General features: G+C 37.5%; 2 protein-coding genes across 2 annotated transcripts; one reads left to right on the forward strand and one right to left on the reverse strand.

Annotated features, from left to right (window-relative positions):
- Positions 1-5,276: 5,276 nt before the first annotated feature.
- Positions 5,277-25,577, forward strand: LOC127979453 (myotrophin). Its single transcript, XM_052584932.1, has 5 exons — positions 5,277-5,436; positions 5,635-5,711; positions 8,676-8,789; positions 10,382-10,465; positions 24,730-25,577. Exons 2-5 carry the CDS (start codon positions 5,640-5,642, stop codon positions 24,814-24,816), a joined length of 357 nt encoding a protein of 118 aa, XP_052440892.1. The 5' UTR covers positions 5,277-5,436; positions 5,635-5,639; the 3' UTR covers positions 24,817-25,577.
- LOC127979444 (putative SCAN domain-containing protein SCAND2P) lies at positions 18,416-23,483 on the reverse strand. The gene is made up of 2 exons (XM_052584920.1): positions 21,945-23,483; positions 18,416-18,632 (listed from the first exon to the last, which is right to left on the reverse strand). Exons 1-2 carry the CDS (start codon positions 23,064-23,066, stop codon positions 18,630-18,632), a joined length of 1,125 nt encoding a protein of 374 aa, XP_052440880.1. The 5' UTR covers positions 23,067-23,483; the 3' UTR covers positions 18,416-18,629.
- Positions 25,578-26,806: the final 1,229 nt, after the last annotated feature.

Genomic DNA, 26,806 nt, shown 5'->3' on the forward strand with positions numbered 1-26,806 from the left:
CACACAATTTTTTTTTTTATAAAAATCAAAACTACTGACATCGGATGCATTAAACATGAGCGTGTTGAGGTCGGGCTGAATTTATTGCTAAAACTATAGTCAAGTCATCTTTATTTCTATAGTGCTTGATACAATGCAAGCAGCTTCACATTCAGTGTATACTGTGCTCTGTCGTGCACTAGCACTGATTTTAGAATAGCATACTATTATTCAACTCTTACGCTTTCTGCCATATGTTTATTAAATTGTATGTGCTAGTATTCTGAATTCATCCTGCTAGTCCATTGGGCAGGCAGAGGTCTGTGCTGGGAAATGGTTTCTGTTCCTGTCAGAACAAGAGTGATGAGAAAGCAGCAGGAGAGCTCAATGTCTGCCTCCTGCTGGACACAGACACACACAGACGTCTGTAGGAGGCTCATTAACCCCGAGTGCTCCTCAGGTCCTCGTGGGCGGGAGACGCCGTCTGCTGAGAAACAACATGAGCATCAGCGTGCTGTCTACACAAATGCACATTTAGATGGTGGGCTGTCTGATGCACATCGTGCACAAAAATGGAAATCACCAGCAGATTTGTCATTTTAAACCATTTCTAGTCATTCGAGTAGTCAAGTTTAAATAAATGAAAATGTGTTTGCGAGGTACCAGGTTCATGTGATGAGAAAAAACGCAGCAGTTTGTGAATGAACTTTTTTGAGTCGGACCTTTTCAAGCAGATCACGAAATGGGACTTGACAAATAATGGGGAAACTTTTCGGTCACGAAATGTAAAAGAAGTTTAGTTTTGTTTAAAGGAAATGCAACTCATATTTAAGTTTTTAAAAGAATAGTTAAGACAAAAATATCTCCAAAAATATCCAAGATGTAGATGAGTTTGATTCTCCATCAGATTTGGAGAAATGTAGCATTGCATCAATTTCTCATCAATAGATGCTCTGCAGTGGATGGGTGCCGTCAGAATGAGAGCTGATAAAAACATTACAATAATCCACAGCACTCCAACATCTGGAAAAAGATGTGCATAATTCGTTTAGTGAATCAAGTGCCAGAAGTTTGCAAACAAATCAACGGCTGTAGTGTGAGTTCAGCTGCACATGACGCCTTTAATCAGCATGTCATTTGAATGAAATTTCAATTTAAAGTTACATTGTATAGATTTGTGTCATTGGTTTGAACTGGAGCCTTCGTATGTCAGTTTAAGCTGAGATCAGATGCTGGAGAAGACTGACACGCATCGCTCATGATGAAAGCGGGGTGTTTGATCGGCTCGTAATGAAGTTGTCACGCACAATCTACAAATCCCCTGCGGCCGCCGTGCTGGACATGACAGCAGTGATGGATGATGGGAGAAAACATGGCGTTGTGGGAGCCCAGGAGGTGCGTGACAACTCCATCTGATCAGGTTTGGTGAGCGGATTGGTTAGAATCTGACACACAGGAACTAAACCACAGTAGACTGAATCCATCACAAGCACACCGAGACTGAGAACCATCGGCTAACAGGGAACATCATGAACCTTCGTCCAGAAACACTAATACAACATTCATTCAGAATGTTCACAAAGGCTTAGTATAAACTTCATTCAAATATTGGATTTTTAAATGTTGCCACTTGTTTTAGAACATCCGAAAGTAACATTCTTACAGTGTTCTCAAAATTCTGAAATGGAATGTTCTCTTAACATTTGTTTAACTGAGAAAGAACAGTCCTTAAACGTTTGGAATGTTCAGAGAACATTCAGAAATAATGTTTTCATAACCTAATGGGAATGTTAGAACAACATTGTGGAAACATTCTACTTTCTAAAATGTAAGAAAGACGTAGAAAAACGTCTCTTACAGGATTTTTTTTAAAAACTTTATGTTCACTTAAGGTGTGAGATCATTTGAATGTTTATTTTTAATGTTCTAAGAATGTTATAATGTACAGTTTTGGTGATTATAACATTATTTATTAAAGGTTCGTCAAGTACAAATAACATCAAGATGTTCTGAGAATGTTATTCTATAGAGATTTTTCTTCTCAGCGTTTTGAGAACGAATATCAAATATTAATAAAGTTTAAAAAACATCACTTTAAAAACATTTTGTCCTAACATTTATATAACTTTTCAAAAACATTAGAGAAAGATGTGAAAACTATCTAAATGACACAGTGACTATTTCATTAAATGTTATTTCTGTTGAGTTTTATTGTCATTTTGTAGGTGAAACCACAATTTAAAATCATCATAGCAGGGTTCCCCGTCGTGATGAGAATCTATATTAACCTAGAAATCTCAAATTAAAATAATTTCTAAAATAAAACAATGAAAATCAAACCTTAAAAAATTATATTTTATTAACCTGCATGTCCGGTGACCATTAACTGACATCACAGAACCGTGAGCATACAAATGTGTTGTTAAATTATTGAAATATGAAGACAATATTTTAGGTCAAAGTTGTTTGGCTGACAAGAGAGGTTCGTCAGTCTCTGCATTGCAGTACGTGTGTTTATTGCTAATGCTTTAATTGCTTGTTTCAAACACAAAACATTTCTGCTTCTCTTTTTCCCAGAAATCCTGTCTAAAATGCTTGTGTTCCGGTGCTTTCTGGACATAATTACAGGAAGACACACCTAAAATTCCCTCTGAAGTTTCTCTTGTGTTCGTCCCTCTGGATGAAGAGCGGATCAAAACATCATCATATCATTATTACAAACATTATATCCACAGTACACATTTAAGAGTATATTTTATTGCTCTGTAACTATTTGCATTTGTAGATTTCAGTAATAAAACTTTTTTAAAGGCTGCTTTTTTTCTCTCTCTCTCTACTTCAGCTCCACCAAACTTTATTCCTATCATTCACACTTATTCACTAAACATGTGATTCCTGAAAACATGATTTTTTTTTTTATTCTGGCTGTTGACAGTATTTTTCTGATTTATGGGGTGATAAAAAAAAGAAGTGTAATATCCTCTCAATAAAAACATTCAACTCTTATGTCAACAAAATCAAACAAGAATGTTGAACTCGGCTCAATCCAATGTTTAGGTTTTTGTTCTTGGAATGTATGCAAATGAGTGCATATTTAATTAGATATGGCTTATTTTGTATATGTAAACATTAACATTTCAGAAAACCTTTTAATACAAAGATGTTAGCATTTTTTAATGGTATCAGTATAGTGATACTAGTCACTATTTTCTCTATTCACTCATGGTGTCCTTAACAAAAATATATTCTGAGGAAAAATTTTGTCGAAGTTCTAATTAAGTTATGTAAACATTTTTTCTGAATGTTTAAAACATCCTTAAACAAAACTGTTTTAAAAAACTGATTTTAAGGGAATGTTACATTTTTACATTGTGCAAACGTTACGGGAATGTTACTTTCTCTGAAAATTCCGTAACAATTAGTAACATTTAAAAAAAAAAAGAAAAACCGTTAGACGTTAAAGACCGGGTAACTTTCAACGAACATTCTATTGACGTCACTCGTGCACAACTTTGAGAACCTTTCCCTGAGAACTCTGAGAACGTTCCCTGCATACATTTGAATATTGTGTGTTTGCATAACAAAAGCTGTTGTTCATCCTGACACTGCAGCAGTCGAAGGCAGTAAGGCACACAGCTTTGATAACAATGCAGGGACGATCTCATGCACGCGCGCGTGGCTGTCCTTGTCCCCCGTGTGTTTGCAGTAAATGCGGTGCTGCAGTAGCACGAGGCCTGAGGTGGCCACACGAGACCCTCACGAGCTCAAACCGCTGTATATCATCATTACAGGCTACGAGCAGCTGCTCTCCTGAGCTTTACCTGCGCTCGGGCTGCTCAAGGTAGTGCTGAATTTCCTTCAAGTGGTGCTTTATAACCCTTCTGACAAACACGCGCTCCTTTATAGGAGTCTTGTCCTCCAGCTGGATGGGTTTTTCTTTGAGAGCTGATTTCATGCAATAATTGTGTCATGCAGTGCTGTTATCCTCTATATCTCAGCACAAGAGAGGTTAGGACTTATAGAGAGTTTAGAGAGCATATAGAGAGTCTATGTGGAACGATCTAAACTAAAGCTGAGGGCCCTTATTAGTGCTCTTACACTGGGCTCGCAGAGCAGCATGTAATTGTTGTTCATAATGCGGCTTGATTAGATTCGTTCCCATACATAACCTTCATTCCCTTATCTCATGGAAATAAGGTTATGTTAAGTAACTGAAGCGTTTAGCAGAATCGTTCTCATTCATTCTGGGAAGGCCATCTTAAAGTTATGATCAACGTTCTTCAGTAACATTAATAGAACGTTCATTTAACGTTCAATTATTTAGCACAAAAACATTATGTATGCATCATTCAAGGCACCCTTTTCCTGAAACATTTTATTTGGACATTCATATGATTTTTTCGGTTTTTTAAATGTTACTAGGGTACTTCTTTTAGAACTTTCAGAGAACATTCAAAGGCAATAATTCCATAATGTTTGTGAAATGGAACTTTCCCTTATTTGTTCGCACCAAGACATTTGTATTTTATATTTTTAACATTTAAAAAACTAGATGTTTCGAACGGAAACATTGGCATGATTTTTTTTTTACTTAATGGGATCATTAGCTAAACGTTTTTGGAACATTTTACGTTACCGGGCATATGCACTCACAACCATTTAAAAGTGTGTATTTCTGTATTCATTTATTATATTCATTTATGAAACATCACAGATAATAATAATAAAACATTAAATGCACATATACATCTAACAAGTAATAATAGCCTACCATAATACAGTGGGCTATTGTTTATAATAAAAAATAAATAAAATTGAATATATTTACCAGTAGATTATATTAACCCTGTAGCACCTCTAATCACTATATTAGTCTAAATAGCAAATCCTCCTCCTCATAATGAACTCAAACTGAGTTTAACTGGTGTGATCCAGTAATCTCTGATTTATGAACATTCAAACTGACCTCCTGGACATTAATAGGTCCCATCTCTAAACTTAATATATATTGCTGTTATTATCAACAGCTGGATTAAATTTGTGGTCTGCATTTTATTTATTTATCGTAACATATTTATTATAGCTACACAGCAAGTAAGTCGACTCTTATTTTGAAATGACGCTGGGCAAGTTTATGCCATTTGATTGAATCCTGTTAGCAATTATTGATTTATTCCTACTATTATTAGTATGTATTTTATTTCACACTATTACTTTCTCAAATGTGATTTTTGCTTGCTTATTTAATTTCCACTGTTGTAATTTTATTTCACATGCACCGTTTAATCGCGCCAGATCTGAGGCGGTGGGTGTGGACGGGGACTCTTATTCTGAAGTGTCTGTAGGCGCTGGTGTGATAGCGGAAGTTCGTGCCGCTGATAGCTGCAGTTCAGGCGGATCCCGTCAGTGTCGGATCACAAACTTTCTGTCAAAAACCCGAAAAACATCCGGAATCCGGTGAGTGATCCGCGAAGCTGCTTCACACACCCGTTAAACAGTCGAAGGATTATAATGACAGCCGCAGCGCAGACGCGGGACAATTGACGAGCGGAGGCCTATAATACAGACTCTCTCCATCTCTTTCTCTCTCTCTCTCTGTGTGTGTGTGTGTGTGTGTGTGTGTGTGTGTGTGTGTGTGTGTGTGTGTGTGTTCAGGTGACATGGGGGATAAGGAGTTGATGTGGGCTCTGAAAAATGGAGAGCTGGATGAGGTGAAGACTCTGCTGGTGAAGGTGAGAAACACACACACACACACACACACACACACACTATGTCATCACATACGTCCACAAACGTGTCCAAACAGGTCCGACAGCTCGTGAAGGTTTCTAGACCCTTTCTGTGATCTACCTCTTCTTTCGTTTTGTATATTTTGTTGTTGTTGTTCTTCTTCTCATTCGGTTTTCCTCCTGAAACGTTATCCAATCAGAAAAGAGGGAGCGGTGACGTCAGCATGAAAGGAATTTTATTTAAAATTTAAGACAAATGTGTGTTTCTTTGCAATGATGATTCGAGCCCGTTATGATTTATGCCCAAAAAACATAATCCGTTGTACTTTTTTTTTCTTAAGGGTAAAAGCAGCAGGTGGATGTTTCTAGAAGATCTCCAGGGTTTGACCCGGTTAAAACAACAGCGGTTATTAAAGTCGGGCTGGTTATTAAAATGTTTTGTAACCCGTAATCTACTTATACGGTGACTCCAGCTACTAACCAGCTGACTGTTTTATATATTTCTGTAGTTCTTCTCTTTTAAAGCCTTGTTCGGCGTTACCCAATAGGAAACAAGGAACTGATGATGTCATCAGAAACAGAAAGTCGTTTCAGAGGTGCGGCGTGATTTTACTTTTTAATGCCTCTATTATTTTAAATAATGAAGACGAATGCGTTTTTTTTATTTATTATTATTTGATCACATGGTGATTTTAAATTAATGCACATGTTCTAGACGTTACACATCCATTTTTGCTCTTGTTAAAAATCGACAGGTGGATTTTTTTTTTTTTGTAAGATTAACCATGGTATATAAATATAGTAATCATGCAGTACTGTGGTATTAACATAATAGGTTTGTTCTGTGCGGTGGTTGTTTACGGTTTAAAGATGTCCGGCTAATGTCACACACACACAAACACACACACACACACTCCTCTGGGGTACGCAAGCCAGTCTGTGTGTGTGTGTGTGTAGTTACACAAGGTGATATTGTGACACAGGATACACACACATGACCTACAGCTCAGAATGTGTGTGTGTGTGTGTGTGTGTGTGTGCTGAATAATGGCTTGTGTTCTGGAGTTCCTCCTCCTCTTCTGATATAATGGGATTGTGTGTGTGTGTGTGTGTGGTTTGAGGATGTGGGCAGGAAACCGCAGGTGTTTTGAGCTCCACCTTCTGAATAGAGAATGGTGTGGTTTTGTTTCTTTTAGCCTCAGAATCTCTCATCTTTTATCACTTTACAGCATCACTTTAACCCTTCGTATGCCAGTGAGCTGCAGATCTGGAGCCTCCCATTCAGTGTGTGTGTGTGTGTGTGTGTGTGTGTGTGTGTTTAGCTCGGCGGTTTACCTCAGATCACACTCGCTGCAGGTTCACACGATGGTTTTCTGTGTGAGTGTGAAGAGACTAAACCCTTGAGGTTCGTGTTAAATACTCACAGCTAGATACAACACAGTGGAGTTAGTATTACACAATGATAATACGAATGACACAAATAGTGTTAAAAAAATATATATATGCATGAGAAATATGCACAATCTGAACAATTGAGTAAGATCTGACGGATGGCTTCAGATGTTCAGGTGATGTCGTATTATATAGATTTAATAATCATCTATTAATGTCAGATTCAGTCCATGAAATACATTTGAGATTAAAACAAAACCCTCTTACATTTTATATTATCAAAATTATATTAAATTTGGATTAATAATTAATTATTATTAGACATACTCTAAAATCATAATATTCAGAATTATTATAATTTAAATTATTTTATATAATATTTAATATTCATTATTGTTTATAATGACTGAAGTATCTTAAATCATAAAAAAATACATATATAATTGTTGAATATTAAATTATTCAATTGTCAATATAAGTATATAATTGTATTGAATAATATACATTATTAAATTCTATTAAATTAATCATTAAAGTAAATATTGTCGTCATAGTTATTATCATATTTAGTATTATTTATGATGATTAAAGTATCCAAAATCATAATTTTTTAAAAATATAATTATATAGAATAATTCAGAATTCAACATAATAATATAATTGTTGAATTATAAATGCTATTTAATATTCAGTGTTATTTTATTATTAGTCGTATTATTACCCTAAAATCATATTGCGTAATATTCAGTATTTTTATAATAATAAACTCTTTATATATTATTTAATATTCAATATTGTTTATAATGAGTGAAGTATCTTAAACAATAAACATTTTTTTTAAATGTATTGAATATTGAATTATTCAATAGCCAATATAATTGTATAATTATATTGAATAATATATATTATTAAATTATATTTTAATAATTAACCCTAACCCCATTAATGAAATTAAAATATTTTATAATTATATTCAATATTATTTATGATGATTAAAATATATATATAAAAAATACATTATGTAGAATAATATAATTACTAAATTATAAATGTTATTTATAATAACTAATGTATCCTAAATCATATTGAAAAATTATATAATTCTATTGAATAATAAATATTATAAATCAGTACTACCTAATAATGAATGCTAACCAGGTTACATAATATAATTTGTTAACTAAAACTACTAATGATTTTTATAAAGTATAATCTTTAAAAATAATAAATGTAATATTCAGTCTCCGGGGTATATTTGCAGCAAAAATCCAAAAAACATAATATGGGTCAAAATTATAGATTTTTCTTTGATGTCAAAAATCATTAGGATGTTAAGGTTATGAAGACAAATATAATGAAACGTAATATGCATTGCAAGGAACTTGATTTAAACAATGATTTGCTCAGTGTTTTTTAAATGGTTGCATCTCAGCTAAATATGGTGAGATCCTAACAAACCCTGCATGGATCAGAATCTGATGCATTCAGCTTTCAGACGATGCATGCATCCAAACGGAGCGGTGTGAGTGTTGTGTGCTCCAGGGACACCTCTCTAATGTCTGTGACTCTGTGCAGGCGGAGGATGTGAACCGGACTCTGGAAGGAGGACGCAAGCCGCTTCATTACGCTGTGGACTGCGGTCAGGCCGAGATGGTGGAGTTCCTGCTGTCTAAAGGAGCCGATGTGAACGTAAGGCTGCGTGTGTGTGTGTATGTGTGTGTGTGTGTGTGTTCAGATGACTTTCGGCTCCAGACAGTGTGTAAATGTTTAATGTGTGGAGTCACTGGAGCAATACTATCTCACACAAACCTGATCGCATCAAACCAGCTGCTCTCCTCCCGTCAAATTAAAGAGTTGGATTATTTCACAATCTTACTGATGTTTTTTATGAATGCAGCCTTGACAAACAGAAACAGACTGTCTTAAGTTTCAGTTTTTAGATATTGAGATGTATGCATCATCTTAAAGCTGAATAAATACATTTTCTGTTGTGTATTTGTTTGTTATGATAGCACAATATTTGGCCGAGGTGCAGGAATCTGAGCGTGCAAAAAAATCTAGATATTGATGAAAATCATCTTTAAAGTTGTTCAAATCAAGCCCTTAGCAATGCATATCACTAGTCAAAAATTAAGTTTTGATATATTTACAGTAGGAGATTTTTGGAACATAATTTTGACCCATGCAATGTTTTTTTAGTTATTTTTAGAAATATCCCCCGGAGACTTGAGACTGATTTTTATATATATATATATATATATATATATATATATATATATATATATACAGATTAATATCATATCATTTTTAGCATTTTTTGTTATTTTTAAAATGGTCTATAAATGGCTCATAGATTAAATATCAATCTATTTGTGCCAGTTTTGGAATAATTCAGTAAGATTAAAAACTGCCTACAAATATGTGAGCTTGAAGCAGAAGACTCCTAAATTATATAATTTATTAATCACAACCATTGCACATCATTGAGACACTTTTATTAGTTTTTCAGTTTCATTTTAAAGTTTATTTATTTATTTATTTTTAATTATTTGTAGGTTAAATAAACCAATCTTTTGTGTTTGCAAAAGTTTGCAAAATTATAATTATTAAAATAATATTTATATATATATATATATATATATATATATATATATATATATATATATATATATATATATATATATATATATATATATATATATTTTATTTTAGGATTATAATAATAATAATACATTATGTTTTAATTTATAAAATTATATTTGTATAAATTATAGTAATATTTAGAAAAAAAATTCTGTTTATTAAATATGTGCATTAAATACAAATATTTAATTATATTTGACTTGTTTAGGAGTATAATGTAGTAATTAAAAATATTGATATTTGTTCTTCAACATTAATATTTATTTCACTTTCAATTATCTTAGTACATAAAGTTAAACTTATATAAAATTAGAAAATTAAATTTAAATGTAAATAAAATTGTTTTATTTAAATTAAGAAAAACTAAAAAATATACATATAAAATTGATTTCAAGTGTAAAAAATGTTTTCTGATTTTAGTTTTAAGTTGCGTGATAATGATAATAACTCTGATTTGAGATAAAGCGCTCTCTTTTCCTTCATTCTCTGTGCACTCTATCGCTTCATCTCTGTCCCGGTTTCCCTGCGATCGGGGAAATGCTCTCTTGAGATAAGAGACTTGTGAGAGATAACACACTCTTGTGCTCAGCGTGTGTGTGTGTGTGTGTGTGTGTGATGTAATGTGTTGTTCTCCACAGGCTCCAGATAAACACGGCATCACTCCGCTGCTGTCTGCCACATACGAGGGTCACGTGAGCTGCGTCAAGATTCTTCTAGAAAAGGTACTGGCGTGTGTGTGTGTGTGTGTGTGTGTGAGAGAGAGAGAGAGAGAGAGAGAGAGTAATCTGTGCATATTGTGGGATAATCTAGTGATTCACATCATGTTCAAAATAAAAGACTTCTAATTAAAATGATTATAATAATCCTGTGTTATACAAGTCAAATAAATCATGCATTTTTATGTTTTTTTATATTTTTTTTATATTTAAAATATTTATATTAAACGATTAATATGTTTAAGAATGTTTAACTTTATTTTGCTTATTTAGAATTATCTAAAATGTAATTTAATATCAATATATTTGTTTAATCCGGTTGAAATACTGCAAAAGACTCCTAACTAAATCGTAATAATCATAATTAAAATTATTTAAATTAATTATTTAAAAGAATTATGAGATTAAATAAAATAATAATATAAAAACATTTAATTATATTTTACTTGTGTGAAATTAGAATGTAATAATAATAATTAAAAATATACATATATATATATACAAGACTCTTAAATTATATAATTACAATTATTTAAATAATATAACTTTATTTAATCAATTCTACACTGTAAAAAGAAGGGGTGGGGGGTATACTGGTAATTATCTTGTGTTTAATAAGATTAAATAAAATAATAATATTTAAAATATGTAATTATATTTAACTTGTTTAGAATTATGATTTAATATAATAAATTAGACAATACTTATATAATAAAATTATTTAAAGTAATTATTTTGTTTAAAAAAAATATTTAATTATATGTAACTTTTTTAGAATTGTTTTAATAATTAAAAAAAAAAAGTAGTCAAGACTCTTAAATTGTTTTTAAATATAAAATGGTTTAATAAATTCTATACTGTAAAATACTGTGAAATATACTGGTAATTATATTTATAAGATTAAATAAAATAATATTACAAAAATATTTAATTATATTTGACTTGTTTAGAATGATAATTTAATACTAAAAAAATAGATAAAACTCTTTATATATTTAAAATTATTTAAATAATATAATATTATTGAATAAATTCTACACTATAAAAAAAGAAAGGGGGGGGGGGAGAAAAATATATTGGTAATTTATTTTATGTTTAATATGATTAAATAAAATTATATTAAAAGTATTTAATTATATTTGACTTACCAGTACTATATTTTTAATTATATATTTTAATAATTGAAAAAAGAAATAGCCAAGACTCTTAAATTATATAATCACAATTATTTAAATAATACAACTTTGTTTAATAAAATCTACACAGTAAAAAGAAGGGGGGGGGGGATATACTGGTTATTATTTTAGAAGATTAAATAAAATAATAATATTAATATTTAATTATATTTGACTTGTTTAGAATTATGATTTAATAATAAAAAGACTCTTAAATTATATAAAATAAAAATTAGTTATATACTATAACATTATTAAATAAAAATATACTTTTACAATAATATAATTAAAATTATTAAAACAATATAACATTAATAAATTCTACACTGTAAAAAGAAAGGGGGAAGAGGGAAATATACTGGTAATTATTTTGTTTAATAAGATTAAATAAAATAATATAAAAAATGTTCAATTATATTTTATACTTGTTTATAATTGATTTAATAATAAAAAAGACTCTTAAATTATATAAAATAAAAATTATTTAAATAATATAACATTATTAAATAAAAAATAATTAATCGTTTCTGTAAAAAAAAAACTCCTTCAAGTTAATATAGCACATTGTGCCCTAGATTTGTTTCTCTATAAACCGGTCTAAAGCATGCAGTGACTGCAGGTTGTTGAATGTTCCTGCTGTTCCTAATAAACACTGAATGTGTATTTCCACACAGTCTCTGGCTTCACTTCTGCTCTTGTGTTGTGTGTACAGTCACAGCGTCCAGTGCTGCTCACAGAAAGAGCTTTTGTTTGTGGGTTTAAAGCCGAAAGCTTCTGAACGCGGCTGTAAACGGGACAGGGTCCACAGGGTCAGACGGGGTTATATAATGAGATGCTCCTGTATGAGCTGAAATCCCCATGAGATCTGTAGACGACTGCAGGGCTTTCTGAACCCAAGCATGAACTTACTGAAGGGGTTAATCCCTTGTTAAAGTAATAGGGCCCTATGAAATCTTCTTCTCTTTTTTTTTTCCCCCAATTAAATTTTGTCCTCCCATTTTAAGCTTTCTGGACATTTTAATGGTTTTAGTAACCAGAAAGTACGTCTAATTAATTGCAATCATAAATATGTAATGGTTTGATTAAATATTGATTAATAACATTTTAATTAAAACGTATATTTTTTTTTTCACAGCGTTTTTTTTTTTTTTTTGCAATAATAGGGACCTATAATTTATTTATATTCTGTTTTTGTTTATTTAAATTTTTTCTGATAATTAAATGAAGGCATAAAACATTATATTATGTTATCCTTTAGGGTATATGAATATCATGACCTTTTGATTTTTATTTTTTTGTGTGTTTTTTTTTTTTTTTAATTATTATTATGTTAGTAATATTGTTATTACATTGACTTTAATTTATTTATATAATTTTTTCACAATTACTTGTACATTTAATTAAAAATTAAAACTTTCCCACACTGATGCTCAGAAATAAAGCAGATGAGAGGAAGAGACACACGACTGAAACAGACAGAAAGAGTGATAGAAAAGCACTTCCCCTTTTTTAAGTTGTCAGACGCTCTAAACAGGAAGTACAACTTCCAAAATCATCTCCAGCATAATCATCTCATTCATTATATTCTTTAAGAGCTTATATTCTACTTCTACCTCTATTCCTTTTATTTCCCCCTGATGTACACCTGAAGCATTTTATAATTGTTGTTTTTTATGATTTCCCTAAAATTAAACCGCCTGTTTCTACTGCTGTATCTTTAAGAACGCGACCTGTTAATGAGCTCTGTGATTGGCTAACCTCTTCGCATATGAAATGAGCCACAACCCACCAAGCTGCTGAATATCCAAATAGGTGAAAATATGCTAATGTACTCTAAAATGAAAATAAAGTGAAACTAAGAATATATAGACCTCTTTGAAAAATATAAATGTGCTTTATCCTGTTAATAATCCTAAAAAGTTTATCTAAATTCAGTTTTGGAATTTGTTTAGAATGTTTCTTAAATATTTAATTTCTATTTTAAATCGGACATTTTATTCTAATCATAATTTAATAGCTTTATTTTATGATCATTCCAAAAATTAAACCGCTGTATCTTTAAGAACTCGACCTGTTAATGAGCTCTGTGATTGGCTAACCTCTTCGCATACGAAATTAGCCACAACCCACCAAGCTGCTGAATATCCAATAGGTGCTGATATTCAATTCAATACAAGTTTATTTGTATAGCGCTTTTTACGATACAAATCATTACAAAGCAACTTTACAGAAAAATTAAATTTCCTATAATATTTACTAGTAGCTTATAAGTGGTGACTGTCAGTTTGTAAAATCCCGTGGTAAAACATAGAAAAAAAAACACTTCATTATCATAGCTGCTGTTCCAACAAAGTAAAATTAATTCGTTTAACCCAAGATAAAGAATAAGAATGTGTATTTGATCAGATACAACTACACTCACAATTTAAGAGACATTATTCTAATGCTTGGTGAAAGAGATGTGTTTTTAATCTAGATTTAAACAGAGAGAGTGTGTCTGAACCCCGAACATTATCAGGAAGGCTATTCCAGAGTTTGGGAGCCAAATGTGAGAAAGCTCTACCTCCTTTAGTGGACTTTGCTATCCTAGGAACGACCAAAAGTCCAGCGTTTTGTGACCTTAGGGAGCGTGATGGGTTGTAGCGTGGTAGAAGGCTAGTTAGGTACGCTGGAGCTAAACCATTTAGGGCCTTATAGGTAAGTAATGATAATTTGTAACTGATACGGAACTTAATAGGTAGCCAGTGCAGAGACTGTAAAATTGGGGTAATATGATCATATTTTCTTGACCTGGTAAGGACTCTAGCTGCTGCATTTTGGACGACCTGTAGCTTGTTTATTGATGAAGCAGGACAACCACCTAGAAGTGCATTACAATAGTCCAGTCTAGAGGTCATGAATGCATGAACTAGCTTTTCTGCATCAGAAACAGATAACATGTTTCGTAGCTTGGCAATGTTTCTAAGATGGAAGAATGCAGTTTTTGTAAAATGGGAAATATGATTCTCAAAAGACAAATTGCTGTCTAATATAACACCCAGATTTCTGACTGAAGAGGAAGTAACAGTACATCCGTCTAGTTGCAGATTGTAATCTACAAGATTCTGTGTACTGTTTTTTTTTTTTTTTTTTTTGTCCAATATTTAATATCTCTGTCTTAATCCTAATTTAATTGGAGAAAATTATGTCATCTAATCTTTCACATTTTTAACACACTCTGTTAGCTTAGATAATTGGGAAGTTTCATCTGGTCTCGTTGAGATATATAGCTGAGTATCATCAGCATAACAGTGGAAGCTAATTCCGTATTTTCTAATAATATTACCAAGGGGCAACATGTATATTGAAAATAGAAGGGGACCTAGGACGGATCCTTGTGGCACTCCATATTTTACTGATGATAAATGAGATGACTCCCCATTTAAGTAAACAAAATGGTAGCGATCGGACAGGTAGGATCTAAACCAGCTTAGAGCCTGCCCTTGAATACCTGTATAGTTTTGTAATCGATCTATGAGTATGTCATGATCTATGGTGTTGAACGCAGCACTAAGATCAAGTAAGACTAGAAATTAGATGCAGCCTTAATTTTAACAAGTGCAGTTTCTGTGCTATGGTGGGGCCTGAAACCTGACTGCAATTCTTCATACGGATCATTTTTATGCAGGAAGGTGCTCAATTGAGCAGACACAACTTTTTCAAAATTTTAGACATAAATGGAAGATTTGAAATAGGCCTATAATTTGCCAGTACACTAAGATCTAGTTTTGGTTTCTTAATAAGAGGCTTGATAACCGCCAGCTTGAATGGTTTTGGGACGTGACCTAAAGATAACGACGAGTTAATGATATTGAGAAGCGGTTCTTCGCTACAGGTAACAGCTCTTTCAGTAATTTAGTGGGTACAGGATCTAATAAACATGTTGTTGGTTTAGATACAGTGTCCTATGGTTGTAAAGCACTGCAGTTTATCTTTGGGTGCGATGGATGAAACTGAAGTGTTAGACGCTGTAGAATCTACATTCGCTATTGTATTTCTAATGTTATCTATTTTATCAGTGAAAGAATTCATAAAGTCATTACTATTTAACGTTGGTGGAATATTTGAATCAGGTGGCGTCTGGTAATTTGTTAATTTAGCCACTGTGCTAAATAAAAACCGTGGATTGTTTGGTTATTTTCAATGAGTTTGTGGATATGCTCTGCCCTAGCAGTTTAATTTTAAAAACTTCCACGTTTTTCTCCATTTGCGTTCAAGACTACGAGTTTCTTTCTTGAGAGAGTGAGTATTACTGTTATACCATGGCACAGTACGTTTTTCTCTAACTTTTTTCAATTTGATCGGGGCAACAGCTTCTAATGTATTAGAGAAAATAGTGCCCATGTTGTCAGTAATTTCGTCTAATTCATGTGTATTTTTGGGTACAGATAGCAGTTGAGATAGATCAGGCAGGTTATTTGCGAATCTTTCTTTGGTGGCTGGAACAATAGTTCTGCCCAGACGGTAACGCTGCGACAAATAGTTAATATCAGTTATACGCAGCATGCACGATACAAGGAAATGGTCTGTAATATCATCACTTTGAGGTACAATATCTATAGCAGTAAGATCGATTCCATGCGATATAATTAAATCTAGTGTATGATTAAAACGATGAGTGGGCCCGGTGACATTTTGCTCGACTCTAAAAGAGATTATTAGCTCAGTAAACGCAAGTCCTAATGCAACGTTTGTATTATCAACGTGAATATTAAAATGCATATGCAAATGATATGCTAATGAGCCACGTTTGCAGTTCAGTAGATGTTTTCTAAGGAGGAAAGTTTGAATTGTGATCATCACCGTCTACTTTGAGGAAACTTTGATTAGTGCTGATATGATTGCTGCATTGTGTTATCATGTGTACAGGACAGGGTCACTATCTGGACTCCTGATCTTCTACCCAGCATGCATCAGCACTGACCACAGCGCAGAGAACAAACAGCGAGCTGAACAGACGTTTATTATGCGGCGAGAGATGTGAAACTACAGAATGAAGTGGTGTGTGTTCGGTGCCCGCTGGTGTTTTCACAGCGAGTGAATGAAGAAATCGATGGCTCCTCAGATGTTTGATGGCAGAGTAAAGCTGTGACTGCAGACTCTGACCTGTGTGTAAAGAGGAATAATTCAGTCCACATCCACAGTTGACGATCAATACGCCGCATCGATCCGCCCGCAGGGTAATATTTCTGTAAAGGATTGCCCTCGTGTTCGAGGGACCCCGCAGGTCCGGCTCCTGTAGATTATGCATGAGATTCACTGTTACTCAATAACGGCGTAATCAGCTCTTTTCGGTCGGGTGGAAGGCTAATCTGCTGTGAATTGCTCTTTATGTCTTGAATAATGTTGTGTCGTGTGAAATCTAGCAGGAATTTTGACACTAACGGTGTAAAGTCTGGTTACTCAGGATGAAACCGCAGAATTAGGGGCCGTTCACAACCCTCTACGGACACCTTTGCAATCGAATCACCATTGGCTAGTAATACTTTATAATACTTGCCATACTTTACTATATATAGAGAGAGAGAGAGCACATTTTTTCATAGTATCTGGAAGTATGCTATTAACATCAGTCCGTCAAGCATTATAATATGATAATCAAGTATTATTTAACAATAGAAGTTTGGTAATTAGAATTAAAGCTTGGTAACTATGTATGAATGCAAATTAGTCATTTAAACTAAACTTAGGACTGGTGGTGGTGCTTTTTTTGGCTATTTAAGGGGAAAAACAACAAATTGGTGAAAAAATTTGGAAAAGCTAACAATAATACTGATAAAATGATATTAATAATAGTATTATAATAAGAATTCTACTAATAAGAACAAAACAAACACGCTAATGATTAACAAGCTGGATTCATGAATATGACTGAAATCAAAACAAGGACGATGATTTTGTTTATATGTAGCGCATCAAATCTGCATGTTATGTAAGACTCGCTTTTATTCACTCTGTGAGAGAAAGCGACAGTGACTTCGCACTAGAGTTTAGGGTACGCCAAATACACAAACACGTGTGATAATTGAGATAATATCACAGACCACTCAGTGTTTGGCGAGTGAAATTTATCTGTGCTGAACTTGTACTTTGCCTCCAGCTCACACACTGGCGAATAAAATCTGACAATTTATTAGCCATTGGCTACTATTAGACATCATTTAGTCGCCCAGAGTGAAGATTTAGTTGCATATATGAGTGATTTACTCACAATGTAGAGGGTTGATTCAGACAGAACCTGTCTTCTGAAGCATTTCTCTAAGCTACTTTATTTGTTGAAGGGAGAAGAACAGCGCTGATGAACAGCAGTGATAGTGTTTCCTTGGTTACCACTGTAAACAAACCAACACTGCGCTTATGAACAGCAGTGATAGTGTTTCCTTGGTTACCGCTGTAAACAAACCAACACTGGCTTATGAACAGCAGTGATAGTGTTTCCTTGGTTACCACTTTAAACAAACCAACACTGGCTTATGAACAGCAGTGATAGTGTTTCCTTGGTTACCGCTGTAAACAAACCAACGCTGCCCTTATGAACAGCAGTGATACAGTGTTTCCTTGGTTACCGCTGTAAACAAACCAACGCTGCCCTTATGAACAGCAGTGATAGTGTTTCCTTGGTTACCGCTGTAAACAAACCAACGCTGCGCTTATGAACAGCAGTGATACAGTGTTTCCTTGGTTACCGCTTGTAACAAGGTTCAACACAGTCTCAATAGGAAGGAAGAAGGCAGGGGTCGGCTTGTTGCTGGGACACTCGTTTATTCAGTAATACAAAATAAGAAAAACACGATGCCCTCTGGGCGTAGACAGCAAACGATTGCTTAAACACGGTCAATAACTTCAATAACTTTAAAGCACTGTTGTAGCTTCCCTAGTGCAGAACGAGGTCCCAGCGTGTCTCTCTCTCCTTCTCTCTGCGGTGACTCGGCTTATATCCGGTCTCTCCACGCCAATTACTGCAATCAAACACACGTGTTCGTTAATTGCATTTGACCTACTTACGCCTCGCTCTGCTCCCTCCGTCTCTCTCCCGTTGCGGATTCCGCTAAACCACGCCCCCCTCGCCACATACCCCCACCGCCCGACTCAGGCCGGGGAGCCGTCCGGCCTGCAGCCTCCCCCCCCCCCCTCCTGGAGAGGAAGTCAGCCACAGCCATCTGTACACCCGGCCTGTGGATCACCTGAAATTTAAATGGTTGTAAAGCCAGATACCACCGGGTGATCCGCGCGTTGGTATCTTTCATGCGGTGGAGCCACTGCAGAGGAGCGTGGTCCGAACAGAGGGTGAACTCCCGCCCCAGGAGGTAATAACGGAGGGTAAGAACAGCCCACCTGATCGCTAGACATTCTTTTTCTATGGTGCTGTACATCGTCTCTCTCTTAGAGAGCTTCCGACTGATGTACAGCACCGGCCGTTCTTCCCCCTCCACCTCCTGGGACAGGACTGCGCCCAACCCTCTGTTCGACGCGTCTGTCTGCAAGATAAAGGGGAGAGAAAAGTTAGGTGCATTCAGGAGCGGTCCGCCACACAGGGCAGCTTTTAACTGGGTGAAAGCCTGCTGGCACTGCTCCGTCCACTGGACCGTATCTGGTGCCTCCTTTTTAGTTAAATCAGTCAGCGGGCTAGCAGTATCCGAAAAATTAGGTACAAACCTTCTATAATACCCTGCCAGCCCCAGGAACTGTCTAACCTCCTTTTTGGTCTTAGGCCTTGGACAAGTTGCAACTGCTGCCGTCTTATCAATTTGGGGACGCACCTGTCCATGACCCAAGTGGAAACCCAGATATCTTACTTCCACCCGCCCAATTGCACACTTCCTCGGATTAGCCGTGAGCCCAGCCCTCCTCAGCGTCTTCAGGACCGCTCGCAAATGCTGCATATGTCGCTGCCAATCCCCACTGTAGATGATGATGTCATCCAGGTAGGCGGCGGCATATGCAGCATGCGGACGGAGAATTTTGTCCATGAGACGCTGAAACGTGGCTGGAGCCCCGAATAGCCCGAACGGAAGAGTGACAAATTGGTGTAACCCGAACGGCGTGGTGAAAGCTGTTTTTTCTTTGGTCATGGGAGACAAGGGGATCTGCCAATAACCTTTAGTTAAATCCAGCGTCGAGTAAAAGCGAGCCGAGCCTAGCCGATCAAGCAATTCGTCCACCCGGGGCATTGGATATGCGTCAAATTTTGACACAGCATTCACCTTTCTATAATCCACACAGAACCGCACGGAGCCGTCTGTTTTAGGTACTAAGACGATCGGGCTCGCCCAGTCACTGTTGGATTCTTCTATTACTCCCATCTCTAGCATTGCCTCTAACTCCCCCTGAACCACCTTTTTTTTATGTTCAGGTAATCTATACGGCCGGCTGCGAACTACCACGCCCGGCTCGGTCTCAACATGGTGCTGAATGAGATTCGTTCGACCAGGCAGGGGCGAGAACACATCAGCAAAGGCTGCTTGAATGGACTTGATATCAGTGAGCTGCGATGGTGAGAGGTGGTCTCCTCCAGGGGCCAGAGCGAGAGATTGGGATTTTGAACTCGCTTCTGGACCGAGATCCTCCTCCCCACTCACTACCGTCGCCAGCAACACTGATTCCGCCTCAGACCATTTTTTTAATAGGTTGAGGTGGTATATTTGATGTGCCCCGCCCCTATCCGTTCGAGCTACCTCATAGTTAAGATCCCCAACCCGCCGTGTGACCTCAAAGGGTCCTTGCCACTTCGCGAGTAACTTTGAACTAGAGGTAGGGAGTAATACAAGCACTTTATCCCCCGGTGCAAATTGACGTAGCCTAGCCCCCCTGTTGTACAACCGACTCTGTTTGTCTTGAGCCTGCAACAAATTCTCCATGGATAGCCGCCCCAACGTGTGGAGTTTTGTTCTCAGGTCCATGACATATTGAATTTCGTTTTTACTAGCAGAAGGTCCGTCCTCCCAAGTTTCTTTAAGGACGTCAAGGACCCCGCGGGGCTGGCGCCCATAAAGAAGCTCGAAGGGGGAAAACCCCGTGGAGGCTTGCGGGACCTCCCGTACAGCGAACAAGAGGGGTTCTAGCCACCTATCCCAATTTTTGGCGTCTTCCTGAACGAACTTACGAATCATGGATTTTAATGTGCGATTAAATCGCTCGACCAGCCCGTCTGTTTGTGGGTGATAGACGCTTGTTCGAATCGATCTAATGCCCAATAATTCATAAAGCTCGCGAATAGTACGTGACATAAACGCCGTGCCCTGATCGGTGAGGATCTCCTTTGGGATCCCCACCCGGGAGATTAATTGAAACAGTGCACTCGCCACACTCTTCGCGGAAATAGAGCGGAGAGGCACTGCCTCAGGATATCGCGTTGCATAGTCCACCAGAACTAATGCAAAGCGGTGTCCTCGTGCTGACCGCTCTAATGGCCCGATGAGGTCCATGCCAATTCGTTCGAAGGGGACCTGCATTAATGGAAGGGGGCACAATGGTGCTTTTGGGGTGGCCGGTGGATTCACCAGCTGACATTCACGACAAGCCGCGCACCATCTGCGCACATTCTCGTGAATGCCCGGCCAGAAGAAGCGGGCCATGAGACGGTTTAGTGTAGCCGCTTGCCCTAAATGCCCGGCCATTGGATTACAATGAGCCGCCTGGAAAAGCATTTCCCGGCGGCTTTTAGGTATCAACAACTGGGTTGTATCTTGCTTTGTCTGGGCGTCTTGGGTCACCCGATACAACCTATCTTTTAAAATTGAAAAGTAAGGATAAGAGAGCGGTTGGTCAGGGAGGAGAAGCTGTCCGTCGATCGAGCGAACCTGGTCAAAAGCATTTTTTAGCGTCTCATCGCGGGACTGTTCCAGGGGGAAATCATCGCGCTCCGGGAGGATGTTCCGCTCGGGAGCACTCGGTTCCCCTGCAACAGGTTCCGGTGGTTCCGGTTCAGCCTCTCCCACCTGCGCAACCGCTACTCCATCCCTCCCTTGTTTCCCCCAAGAGCCATCCGAACATAAATACCCCAATAATTCATTAAACGCGGGCCAATTCGTACCCAAAATTATCGGATGCCTGAGGTGCGGGTTAACGGCCACCTCTACTCTATGTTTTTCTCCCCTAAATTTAATATCCACAGGCAAAATAGGGTAATTCACCACTTCCCCGTGTACACACCGAACCCTAACCATGCGGCTATTATCCAATGCCTTCGGATGAATCAGGCTTTGATGGATGGAGGATTGGTTACATCCCGAATCCACCAAAGCCTGATATGTACCCCCCCTGATACTCACTGGTATTTGGTATAAGCCAGCCTGATCGAGGGCAGCCTTTGGCGCGTCGGGGACCCGGATCAACGTCCCCACTTCCATCACCGGACACCTATCGATAAAATGCCCTGGGTCCCCGCAACGCCAACAGGCCGGCCCAGACTTTACCGCCACCCTGGCGGCAGGAAGTAGGTCAAGCGATTGGCGAGGAGAGAGCGGAGAGGCCGGGGCCTGGGGAACGGATCCCATGGGCGAGGTCCCACCCCTGGGAGGAGCCCTGGGACCTGCTGGTGACTCAGCCCCGTAATTCGTCCTCCACCTCGGGGCTAGCTTCGACGGAAGCCCCCCACGGGACCTGGGGAGAGGGACAGATTTAGGGAGAGAGAGGGGAGGGGAGGAGAGAGAAGAAGAGAGAGAAGCAGATGGTAAGGGGTCGCCGACCCCTGGACACGCCACCATTTGGTCTTCCGCCAGCTGGATGGCCTGGTTCAGCGACGTCGGGCGGTGGCACTGGACCCACTGCGCTGTCTTCCTTGGCAGCTTGGCCACGAACTGCTCCAGTACCACACGATCGATCACGTCCTCGACGTCGCTACTGTCGGCCATCAACCACTTGCGGCAGGAATCCCGGAGCTGCTGTGCCATCACGAAGGGCCGGCCAGACTCTTCCAGGGTTAGAGTCCTGAACCTCTGGCGATGTTGCTCCGGAGTCCGACCGACCCGCTGGAGGATGGCACGCTTGAGGTCCTGGTAGGCCAGGAGGTTTTGGACTGGCAGTTGGTGAGCGGCCACCTGCGCTTCCCCGGACAGCAGGGGAATGAGCCGCAGGGGCCAGTCCGCAGGGGGCCACCCTCGAGCCTCTGCCGATTTTTCAAACAGGTCCAGGAAGGCCTCCGGGTCATCCTGAGGCCCCATCTTGTTGAGCGGCAGAGGAGATGTCTGGTCTTTAAACGAAGGGGTGGCCCGGGCCTCCCGGTCTACCCAGCTCCGGAATAGCTCGCGGTCTTCATGCTGGGCCCGGAGGAGCGCCTCGAAGCGTTTGTCCTGCTCCTCCTTGATCGCCAGCATGTGTTGATGTTGTTCCTGATGAAGACCGGCGAGCGACTGGATGATGTCCGCAAATGGCGTACCTGACGGAGATTGCATGGCGGCGATGCTCTTCTTCCTTCCCGGGTTTCGGCACCACTGTAACAAGGTTCAACACAGTCTCAATAGGAAGGAAGAAGGCAGGGGTCGGCTTGTTGCTGGGACACTCGTTTATTCAGTAATACAAAATAAGAAAAACACGATGCCCTCTGGGCGTAGACAGCAAACGATTGCTTAAACACGGTCAATAACTTCAATAACTTTAAAGCACTGTTGTAGCTTCCCTAGTGCAGAACGAGGTCCCAGCGTGTCTCTCTCTCCTTCTCTCTGCGGTGACTCGGCTTATATCCGGTCTCTCCACGCCAATTACTGCAATCAAACACACGTGTTCGTTAATTGCATTTGACCTACTTACGCCTCGCTCTGCTCCCTCCGTCTCTCTCCCGTTGCGGATTCCGCTAAACCACGCCCCCCTCGCCACACCGCTGTAAACAAACCAACGCTGCGCTTATGAACAGCAGTGATACAGTGTTTCCTTGGTTACCGCTGTAAACAAACCAGCGCTGCGCTTATGAACAGCAGTGATACAGTGTTTCCTTGGTTACCACTGTAAACAAACCAACACTGAGCTTATGAACAGCAGTGACGCAGTGTTTCCATGGTAACCGCTGTAAACAAAACAACACTGGCTTATGAACAGCAGTGATACAGTGTTTCCTTGGTTACCACTGTAAACAAACCAACACTGGCTTATGAACAGCAGTGACAGTGTTTCCATGGTAACCGCTGTAAACAAACCAACGCTGCGCTTATGAACAGCAGTGATAGTGTTTCCTTGGTTACCGCTGTAAACAAACCAACGCTGCGCTTATGAACAGCAGTGATACAGTGTTTCCTTGGTTACCGCTGTAAACAAACCAGCGCTGCGCTTATGAACAGCAGTGACAGTGTTTCCATGGTAACCGCTGTAAACAAACCAACACTGCGCTTATGAACAGCAGTGATAGTGTTTCCTTGGTTACCGCTGTAAACAAATCAACGCTGTGCTTATGAACAGCAACGATACAGTGTTTCCTTGGTTACCGCAATCAGAAAAATCACTGAAAAATGTATAATACATTTTTTTTTTATTTTACTATCAGTTGTGCTGTAAAATAAATATTATTATTAATAATAATAAGTATAATAGATACACAATTTTCTACTATACTGTTATAATTCATGTTTATATATTTATTTAGTAGAAGTAATACAAGTAATATTCATATAGTCATATAAATAATCCCAAACATTTTTGGCAAAACTGTGCAGCCTTACAAAGAATTGCGGCAAACTTGGGTATTTTAATTTGTGCCAATCACATTTGTTATCAAAAAAATCACAGAAAATTATTTTGTAAAAATTGTTTTTAAGATAATAAAATGTAATGTTGTATAACATAGTGTTGTGTAATAGTGTGGTTGTGTGTACTAGAGCCTTGTGTAACTGTGTGTGTGTGTGTGTGTGTGTAAGAATGGTTTGCTCTTGAATCACCGCAGTGTTGTGTAAGTGTGTCTCAATCTCGTCTCAACACTCGGACACACACACACACACACACACACACACACACACACCCTGCATGTGAACCTGTTAGTTTATAAAAATGAATGCAAGTGTGTGTGTGTGTGTGTGTGTGTTTGTTTCTGCTGCAGAACTTGTTTAATCAGTGTGTGTGTTCCTCTAGGGTGCTGATAAGGGAAGGAAAGGTCCGGATGGTCTCAGTGCGTTCGAGGCGGCCGAGAGCGATGCTATTAAAGCTCTACTGAAGTGAGTCGGACGCTGCCGGCAGCGGAGAGGTTCTGACCACAACCACTGGATCCAGCGCACACACACACACACACACCTCTCTGTCTCGGCCCGCTGGCTGCTGTAGCTCCTTTAGGTTTCATTTTTTTATTTTTATTTTTATTTTCTCTCCATGTCCTTTGTATTTGATTTTGGCGAGGGGCTTAATTTCCCCTCTAGTTGATCGGAGTCAGCCATTGGCTGATGGACCTGTCACTCATGCCTCCCATGTGGACCAATGGGAACGCCTGTCTAACACCACTAAACACGGACTTTAGAGTTCAGACTACAGTGAGTGAGCGAGTGTGTGCTGATGAGGTATGATAACGTGTACTGTTAATTAGAAACGAGTTGTTTGTATAGTTCATAGATCTGATGAATTTCCCTGCATTCCTGCCCGAGAATCCCTCCTTCAGCTCAACGATGTTCCCGTCGCATTAGATGCTCAAAGAACAAATATTACAGATGCTTGAATCGTTCTGCTGACGTGCACGTTTGCTTTTGTGCCCCTTTGATCTTGTGTTGTTGTGGCAGAAATAAATGCTGTGCGCTTGTAGAGTGTTAAACAGGTTCTCTCTCTCTCTCTCTCTCTCTCTCTCTCTCTCTCTCTCTCTCTCTGTGCATGATGGTGTTTTAGCTTTCAATAGTCTTGATTCACATCGGTCAGCGAATAAGCATTTAAAACATCCATATGTGCTATTGTTGTGAAAAAGTCCCTTTGAAAACAAATAAAACGATTTCAAATTATCTGTTTGATTTTGTCTAATTTCTAAAGGTTCAACCAAAGCGTATTATATATTGTATATATGTATGTATAATTATCAGTGTATATTTATATTTATTTATTATTATTATTATAAATTAATATTAAATATTTTAAATATATATTTATGTGTACAATTTGTAGCCATGTTTTTGTTGTTCAATTAATATAAGTATGCATTTGTTATTTTTGTTTATTTTTATTACATTTGTGTATGTATGTGTATATATATATATATATATATATATATATATATATATTATATTTAATACATTGATATTAAATATAATTATATATTTATGCATTAATTAAATATTAGTAAGTAAAAAAATATTTTGTTCAAGGAATGAATATATATATATATATATATATATATATATATAATGTAATTTATTACTGTTTAATATATTTATATTAAGTATGCATTTAAGATTTTTTAAAATATTGTATTCGTATATTTTTTTTATTAATGTAGATAGATAGATATATAGATAGATAGATGTGTTATCCCTTAAAAATCATTATTTTATGACAAGGCTGTTTTTAATTTACTTTTTATATTTACTTTAATTTTCAAGTTTCTTTTTAATCATTAAAATAACTTGTAACACTTCACAATTTTACCAATCGTTTCCTAAACGATAACGTTAGTTAAAGTTTCCTAATGCTATATTGTGAAGTGTTACATTTGCTGATGTCATCAAAGCCTGGACTAATCGACTGGGGATTCGATCATGGGGGGGGGGGGATTCTTTAATTAAGTGATTTTGTTAATTACTGATCACCTCGGCGAGTCTCACACCTTTGTCTCTGTCACAACACAAAGCAGTCAATTATTCAGCTGCTGCACAACTGAGAAAGTTTAATGGCACCTTCAGTTTCTCCAGACGGTCTGTGAATATAAAACAGCTCGTTTTGTTTTGTCTGTGCTCGATGTGACGATAAACACATCAGTCCAAATCTAAAGAGAGACCGTTTACTGTCTTAATGTGTTCTGGAGAAACTCTGTGTTTGTCTTCAGTATCTTTTATCAGAATGTAATAACTTTCTCCACCTTTGACTTTCCTCTCTGCCTGACTTCAGTGGAAGTCATTAAAATGCCTGTTTTTGGCAGCACAATGGGAGTTTTTCATCAGAATTACTAAATGAATCCAAGAGAGAAGTGTTTCTCAACAGGGGCAATATAACACTGGATACTTTCTGGTTTAGAAAG

This window comes from Carassius gibelio, chromosome A4 (genome assembly GCF_023724105.1).
Source record: "Carassius gibelio isolate Cgi1373 ecotype wild population from Czech Republic chromosome A4, carGib1.2-hapl.c, whole genome shotgun sequence".
Taxonomy (NCBI): Eukaryota; Metazoa; Chordata; class Actinopteri; order Cypriniformes; family Cyprinidae; genus Carassius; species Carassius gibelio.

Bases quoted from the DNA above. Each gene is read 5' to 3' on its own strand.
- LOC127979453 (XM_052584932.1), top strand. From the start codon at position 5,640: ATGGGGGATAAGGAGTTGATGTGGGCTCTGAAAAATGGAGAGCTGGAT. The intron at 5,712-8,675 runs GTGAGAAACACA...GACTCTGTGCAG, and splicing joins TGAAGACTCTGCTGGTGAAG to GCGGAGGATGTGAACCGGAC. The intron at 10,466-24,729 runs GTACTGGCGTGT...GTGTTCCTCTAG, and splicing joins TCAAGATTCTTCTAGAAAAG to GGTGCTGATAAGGGAAGGAA.
- LOC127979444 (XM_052584920.1), bottom strand. From the start codon at position 23,066: ATGCAATCTCCGTCAGGTACGCCATTTGCGGACATCATCCAGTCGCTC.